Source organism: Ischnura elegans, chromosome 4, assembly GCF_921293095.1.
Source record: "Ischnura elegans chromosome 4, ioIscEleg1.1, whole genome shotgun sequence".
Taxonomy (NCBI): domain Eukaryota; kingdom Metazoa; phylum Arthropoda; class Insecta; order Odonata; family Coenagrionidae; genus Ischnura; species Ischnura elegans.
In genome coordinates, this window is record NC_060249.1 from 135,772,896 (window position 1) to 135,781,473 (window position 8,578).

At 41.6% G+C, this 8,578-nt stretch overlaps 1 protein-coding gene across 1 annotated transcript; it reads right to left on the reverse strand.

The window, feature by feature from the left end:
* Positions 1-637: 637 nt before the first annotated feature.
* LOC124158254 (zinc finger protein 239-like) lies at positions 638-2,847 on the reverse strand. The gene is made up of 2 exons (XM_046533448.1): positions 2,556-2,847; positions 638-1,085 (listed from the first exon to the last, which is right to left on the reverse strand). The coding sequence occupies exons 1-2, from the start codon at positions 2,831-2,833 to the stop codon at positions 638-640; spliced, it is 726 nt and encodes a 241-aa protein (XP_046389404.1). The 5' UTR covers positions 2,834-2,847.
* Between the last annotated feature and the right edge of the window lie 5,731 nt (positions 2,848-8,578).

Below are 8,578 nucleotides of genomic sequence, written 5' to 3' on the forward strand. Positions count from 1 at the left end.
TTTCAATTACAGTAGAATCCGTTCAAAGGGTCCACCGGTTACTTGGGGCGGCCGCTTGATTGGGGCAGATCTTGAAGAACAGAACCAAATAGAGGAATATCCCAGAGTATTCTCCACTTAATTGGGACAGCGTGCCAATTTTTTGGGCCACGAGTCGGCGACATAGACTCTATACTCGAGATGACATTAATTTTTCTTTTTTCAGAATACTAATTTTTTTCCTCCTTTGATTTACTCTTATTTTTCACAAATGTTCCTAATCATGCCCTATTTTGAAAGCTCTTGTTGTTATACTATCGCAGGAGGATAGGACTTAGTTAAAGATATTCATTCAGCATCAAAAATGATAATAAATTAATTAATCTCACAGATTTATTATTCAAATTAAAAGTTTAATAAACTTATGTTGCATCATAAACATTCTTTAGTCTTTTTTCTATCATTTCAACGTTTGTTTAAGCCCATATACAGGATAGTTCGCGTAATTGGGGCAGCCGCTTTAATTGGGGCAAAGTGCACAAGTCCCGATATGTCCCAATTAACCGGAATCTTCTTTACTATTATTATTATTTGGGCCAGGCATACTATTATTATTATTATTATTATTATTATCCTTCACTCACCCAACGAACAATGTTCAGTGCGTCTTTGCGTGGTGGTTGAGCGTGCTCTTCTGTGAGAAGTGCTTGTGGCACACGCCACACGCAAAGGGCCTCTCCCCCGTATGCACCCGCAAGTGCGTGCGCAGGTTGCGGCTCTGCGCAAAGCCCCTCCCGCAGTGCTCGCACAGGAAAGGCTTGCTGCCTCTGTGCGTGCGCACGTGAGCCATCAAGTTGCTGCGGAAGGAAAAGCCCTTGCCGCACAGATGACACACGTATTCCCTGCATCCCTCCTGCGCTGCGTACTCCACGGCTCTGACCCCCTCGTCCGTTCCAGTGTGCACGGCCATGTGGCGGTTGAGTTCGCTGCTCTCGACAAAGCCCTTGCGGCACACCGCGCAAGAGTAGGGTCGCTCGTCAGTGTGCGTGATGCAGTGTCGCTTGAGGTGACTGCTCTTGGTGAAGCCCTTACCGCACTGCACGCACCTGGAAAGCATTGACACATTACTGCGCAAGCCATTCCAAAAGGCATATGGCAGTGGGTGCATTACAATTGTGCGTGAACTCACTAATTTAACACACTGCACAGACCTGGAGAGCATTAACATATCACTGCGCAAGCTGCTCTATTAGGTATATAGCAGTGGGTGAAGTCAACAGGATTTTATAAAAATTATAACCAAGTAAAAATCACAGCTGCATGAATTATTCCAACTTCTAAAAGTCGCTCTCAATTTCAGTCGATTTTCCATGATAGGAATATATTCTATTCATATAAATTCTTGTAGATTTTATGGACTTCAGGATGTAAAAGAACTTTCGATTGATTCAATTATTAAGGTTTCCATTTTTATTTAGTAAAGTAACTCAGAATCAAAACAACAACAATGAACATGTTATTTATAGAAACAGTTGAAGCATTAAATTTCAATCTCAACAATTCTCTTCGCTTTCATTGAAAGGGAAACTCATGCTGTTACCGATTTTGTTCAATGGTTTTGTTATGATAGGATAAACATCAGTGTAATAATTGAAATGTCACGCTGGGTGAACAGAAACTACATGACAGAAATAATGAACTGTTAACATAATAAAAGAAGAAATTCCTTAATGTTGTCGTGCCTATAATTTTTCCAAAGCCTGTGAAAGAGTTCTGATGCACTGAAATACATGGCCATACGCAAGGAGGAGCAGGGGGGGGGAGCTGCCCCCCCTTGAAGCAAAAATTGCAAAAGTATTTAAGCAAAATCAGTACTGAATTGCAACGAAAGCATTTAACAAATTTTCTTTAAACCCACGAAAAATGATAAATATTAGTATAAGATTTGTAACTAAAATACAATTATTTTTGTCAAGGAAATAATTTCATAAATTAATGTCACATCTTGGTTTGCGCCCCCCTAGACCATGGCTTTCCCCCCCCTGTCCCAGTTTAGATCCAGGGTACGACCTTGCTGAAATATTACAATCACTTGGAAAGCATCAACAATCCCAATTACAGCTTTAACATTTTACCCCGCAAATCATCCCAATAGGCGTATGGCCGAGGGTGAAATCAATTTTTTCAGGCTGTGTAACTGATTAAACTTGTATATGAGAGCGTAGGGGTTGGAGAACAAGGGGATGTCTTTGCCAAGTTCGACCCAGAAATATGAATGTGAAATATCAAATCAAGTATTCGCACAAATTCAATAAAGCTGATTACGTTTTGCAGTTTGCTGCGTGGAACAAAAGCAGACTTTTTTAAGGTCTTACTTCATCAAATTCAAAGAGTATTCTGAAAAGACAAAAAAAGGCCCACATGATTCCACGACATCACAGCCTCACAGGTGAGCAGACACCCTTGGGGAAGTTTTGAGAATCTCTCACAAATTGGACGAGAGAAATTTAAGAATTCCTTCCACCTCCATAACGAAGTTTTTTCCACGAGAGGAGACTTTCAGTTCATGACTTTACCTGTGCGGTTTGACGGCACTGTGGCTCTTTGCGTGCTGGGTCAGGTCGCTCGCCTTGACGTACCGTCGTCCGCAATCCCCACACGCAAAGGGGAGCTCCCCCGAGTGGTGCGTCCTTGCGTGGCACAATAGCTGACTGCTCTTGCCAAATCCCTTGCCGCAATGTGAGCACACGCAATGTTTGCCACTATCCCCATACGCCAAATCCCCGAGCCCTGTTCTCGAAAGACAATGCAAGTGCATCAAAGAAGAGTGAAGACACAGGCCAAATACAAGCATACCAACATAGTATGTATAAATGTAACATACACTAACTTAAAAGTACATCTTTCAAAGTGTACAACCAAATCAGAACATGTATACGCACAAACAAAGCACCTGTAAGTCAAAGAAATTTTACAACATGATGCCACGTTATTACTGCGATGGATTAGAATTTTAAAACAACCTAAATTACTCACATACTCCTAAGTAATATTATATTTATGTATATAAAAGGACAAGGAATACATTAGTTAGCACATGTTGTATTTAAAATTTAACTTTATTCAATGCAAGCTAAGACACTGTTTAGACCTCATGAGTAGATGTTGAAGCCACCTAGAATTCTATTCTTTGTGTTTTTGAATCTTACTTGACTCAAAGAGTGATAGACATTTTGATTCTGTTGGTTTGCATGATATTCCACATTTCGAAGCAGTCATAAAAAATAAAAATATTAAGCTACTGCCCTTGTAATTAAGAAAAACACAAATTTAGGCTCGAAAATAGGCATTGAACTGGAAAAATTATAGGTGAAATGAATTTGAAAAATCTTTTGAAATTCCCAGCTGGAGCAAAAATTCATGAATGGTTCACGATAACATCAATACAGTACAACCAAATTAGAATATAACTAAACACAACCAAAGCGCCTGTAAGTCAAAGAAATTTCACAGCATTATCAGTTCTGATTGCGGCTACTAAACACTAGCCCACTCAAAATCATTGGCCCCTGGTTCTGGATCTGACTAGGCTGCTTGCTGGCAATATCAAAATTGCATCGTCTAGTTAGAAGCAGCTGCTGAACAGTGATTTCGTCTTATAGTGCACTTGGTTGTGCCTCCAAAGTGGACTGGAGGTCGTCTCCACTCACAGCTGACGTAAAAGACGAATTGGAAAGTGGGTTGTATTTATCCTTCCGCGTATACATCACGCAAAACACACATGCGATTATGCTGTCGACACTGCAGGATATGCAAAATATATCCTATAAAGCATTTTAATAAATAGATTTAGAGTAAAAACAATTATAAAATTGATGTGGCATAGTTTTCATGTACTTAATAATATATTTTTTTGGTAGTTGCTATGTTGCAATCTTATTTTTTATTTATTAAATTAAAAGATATTCTGAACAAACCTCGTAGCTCCGTATCACTCGTTTCAAAAGTTAACTGTGATATTCTATAATCTCGATGATTAACGTTGCAGTTCAATATTTCTCAATTAAATTAAAATTTATGTTGATAAAATTAATGTACAAATATGTAATGCACGAATGTTCAATCATAGGAAACCATTCACCAGCATATGTGACTTTCCGAACGAAAACGGTGTAAAAACCCGTCTTGATATCTTCATAGTCCTCGTGGCGGACTCCTGCGCTGTTTTTGAAGTGAAATTTTCTTTAGCGGCGTTAAGCACTTTTGCGGGATGGGGAAAAAACATAAAATTCGCGTGAGCGTCACTGACCCGACACTGCGATCGCTACAGCGAGATATACATTTGCGTCTTAAAATTCGTCTCTTAATATCACATCCTCGGTTCGATTCCCCGCCGGGGAGGATTTTTTTCTCAATCACATACAATTTAAAAAATTTTACAATGGATATTTTACTACGCAGGCCCACTAGGTATAGTAAATAAACTTTGTTAATATATAGACTGTTAAAGTCTTTTTGTTTTAAAAACATAAATATTGAAAATAAAAATCTATAGTGTATTTTGTATAAGTTCATTAAATACATAGAGCTCGTGCATGAACGTGCAGAAGAGTGTACACGCTATAAAAATACAGGTCAGTACAATTTAAGGCAGTTTCTTTCACATGCATAGTGAACAATTATAGGTTTAAAGCATATTAAATAAAAGAAATAAAAGCATATTATATTTTAATGTATAAATGATGTTACTTTCTATTCATACACATCGTGTTTTTAATTTAATAATAAACAGTTGGCTGAAAAAAATAATTTCTATTTTTGTTGAAAAATGAGTATTACTGGAAAAATTAGTTATTTAACAATATTAAATGTATACAAAAAATAAATGGATAATAATGATTTCAGTTTTCACTTCTGTCGGACAGTCCCACGACTGCCCCGTTTTTTTATTTTAATTAATATCGATTTGGATAGGGTTTTTAAAAAAAAGACTCGGTCGGAAGACATTTTTCGGTTTTCTGATATGTTGCCTACTTCTCGAGCTATTAGCGGCAAAATATCCCGTCCACTGAAAATTGTCATTGCGCCACTGACTCTGGCCATGCGGCTCACCGTCTCTCCGCTCCTTCGCTTCGTATCGCACGGTCCTTTCGCGTGAATTGTCGAACTTGACTTTATTGAAGTGTTGAGAATCCACAAAATTGAAATGGAACATAAATTAAATCAACTATCTCGTTCGCTAGTAATCTAGAGCTTGGATAATAAATTGTACTGAGGGAAAGATACCAAGTGATACATTGGTTTTTCTAAAACTGGGACTAATAGTTTACTGGCACCACGTAAACGTTTTGTTTATTGGACGTCATGCTTATTTGTTCCAATAACACGTGGGCAACCCAACATATTCACAATCTGCAGTCTGATGTTAAAACGGCAAAATTTTTGCCAAATTTGCATTTAAGCCACAGCATGGACCAATTTTCCATCCACTTCCTCAGTGTGTCATCAGTGGATACCATGCCGTGACGTCACGCACAACCGCTCGAGATGACATTGTGTTTTCAGGCAGCTGATGAAGAGTTATTTCTAAAGACTCATACCTCAGTTAAAAAACTTCATTCATCTGCAAAATTTTCATTGAATACAATAGAGTTGCAGTGAAGTTTTCTCGGGTTTTGCACCCGGTCTGGCCTTCCATTTCTCCTTCCAACGTTTCAATAGACAACTCGCCCATCGTCTTCAGGGATTCAGGAATACCAATACCAATACCAATTCCTCAAAGTCTCGGGGTGTATGTATATATACCCCCCGAGACTTTGAGGATTATTTCTGAGGATATATATATATATATATATATCCACAGCACCGTTGTCCTCGTCCTTTTTCTATTCCATGTTCCTATCCCTTTCTTTCCTTACCTCTGAATTTATATGCATATATATATATATATATATATATATATATATAAATGTGACCGATCGAGGCGAACGAACAAAAATTGTACTACTAAAAACATAGACACACGTAAAAAAGGGACACTCACAAATAAACGTTCAGACGTTTCAGCGGATTGATCCGCTATCCTCAGTGCTGAAGGTGAACTGCTGCAGGCCGGGTAAGTTCCTCCAGTCGCCCTCCTTGGTGAGGTAGTGGGGGTGGAAGAAGGGGAAGGGGAGAGGGGGGGAAAGGGAGGGTAGGGTTTGTTTCGGCTTTTAATGGGCGATGTTTAGCCCGGGCGTTTCAAACGCCTTTTCAACCCAGATGTGGGCCATCTCCCTCGTCCTCACCTCGATGATAGTTGCCCTCTCTGGCAAAACTTCAATGAAGGTTAGGGAAAAACATTGGTCGAAGGTACTGTTGTGTGAGGAAGTGTGAATGGGGATGGGTTCATGAAAGGGGGGAGTTTTGCAGGAGTGCCTGTGGTTATTCATACGGATGGATATGGGCGTGGTGCATTCTCCTATGTAGTACGCGGGGCAAAAATTACAAAATAGCCTGTATACAACGTTGAAGGAGGTGCAAGATGGTGTGGAGGAGGATCTATTGATGACAGGTGAAGTGGTGGGGCGTAGCAGGGGGCAGCACTTGCAGCGGGGGCGGTTGCATGGAGTCAGGGAGGAAGGTGGGGGCAGAGCGTGCCGTAGGAGGGGGCGGGTGGATTTTAAAATATTACCTAAGTTGGATGCTCTTCTGTAGGCAATGGAGGGGCAGGATGGAAGAAGAGCAGCCGTGATTTTGTTTTTGCTGATGATAGGGTACAGATCTTTTAATATTTTTTTAATTTTTTGAGAGCCCGGGAAGAATGTGGTGGTGAGATTCAGTTTCCTGTGGTTTTGTTCTTTTTTGGTGCGTGGGGTGTACTGTTCGGAGGGAGAGAGTATTTTCTTTTTAAGCAGGGGTTCTGGATACTTTCGTTTGAGGAGAGCATGATGGAGGTTCTGTGTGGCTCTTTGAAGAGATGGTGAATTGTTGCAGATGCGATGGGCACGGACTGATAGGGAGTAGGGGATTGCGTGTTTGGTGTGAGGTGGATGGCAACTGGTGTAGTGCAAGTATTGTTCATGGTTGGTGGGTTTTTTGTGGATGGAGGTGCTGAAGGTATTGTTTTCAAGGCGGATGTTTATGTCAAGGAAGGTGAGGGAGGAATCAGAAATTGATGAAGTGAAAGAAACGGATGAGGTGGAGTTGAGGGATGCAATGAAAGTGTCTAGCGAGTCACGCCCATGGGCCCATAGTAAAAAAATATCATCGATGAAGCGGACCCACAGGAGAGGCTTAAGGGTTTGGGAATTTAAATAAGAGTTTTCCAGGTGACCCATGTAGAGATTTGCGTAGGCTGGGGCCATTCTGGTTCCCATCGGGACTCCTCGCTTCTGTAGGTAGAAGGTGTCGTTAAAGTTGAAGGCGTTTTTGTTTAGAATCAGTTCAGCTAATTGGGTGATGAAGTTGGTGGAGGGAGAGTGAGGCTGAGGGCGTTGGGCAAGAAAATGGTTGAGGGCATTGAGGCCTTCGTGGTGGGGAATGGAAGTATAAAGTGAAACGACGTCAATTGTCGCCATTAGGAGATTGGTACCGGTAGGGATAGGGGTTGAGTTAAGTATGCTTAGGAAATGATAGGAGTCTTTTATGAAAGATGGGAGGGTGGTGACAAGAGGTTGCAAGTAGTGATCTAGAAGGGCTGATATTCTTTCGGTTGGGGAATTGCGGCTAGACACAATGGGACGGCCAGGGTTATTGGGTTTGTGTATTTTGGGGAGAAGATAGAATTGTGGAGTGTTGAAATCGGCAGGTGATAGAAGATTAATATCGGAGGGGCTTAGTCCTTCTGCGGGGCCGAAATTTTTAAGAAAGGAGAAGATTTCTTTTTGAAATTTCGGATTGGGATCATTGGGGAGGGGAGAATAGGAAGTCGGGTCGTTCAGTTGCCTTAAACCTTCCGCCACATATTTCTCTTTGTCGAGAACGACTACCGTTGAGCCTTTATCCGCTGAGGTTATGATGATGTCTTTGTTGGCGGAGAGATTTCTTAAGGCCTGAAATTCCAGGCGTGTGAGATTTTTGGGTGGGGTGAGAGAATGGAGGAAATTGTGATCACTGATTCTGTTGAGAAAAAGTTTGATGAATATCTCTACGGGATGGTTTGCATGGAGTGGTTTAGGCTCTCGTACAGACGGTGGGGCGAATTGAGCCAATGGGTGAAGAGTGTCGTGGTTGGAAGATGTATTTTGTTGAGACTGCCAGAATGCTTTCCATCGCAGGTTCCGGCAAAAATTCAGGGCGTCAGTCACAAGGCTCACGTGGTTAACTCTCGGCGTGGGTGAAAAAGATAATCCTTTGCTGAGGACTGCCCGCTCGTTGGCGTCGAGGACATGCGAGGAAAGGTTCACTACATTGTCTTGGGGGGAAGGGTTCGCAACATTGTCTCCCTCGTTCTCACTCTGAGTGTCTGGAGGCGGTCGCGGTGGGGGGCGAGGGTTGGGTGGTGCCGGAAAGTCCATTGGTGGGGGGGGGAGTTTGAGTATAGTGGCCAGGTCAGGTTTGTAAAGGAAGAGAGGCGGGGGAGTGGGTGGGGGTGGGGGTGTGAGACCAGTGAGGGGGA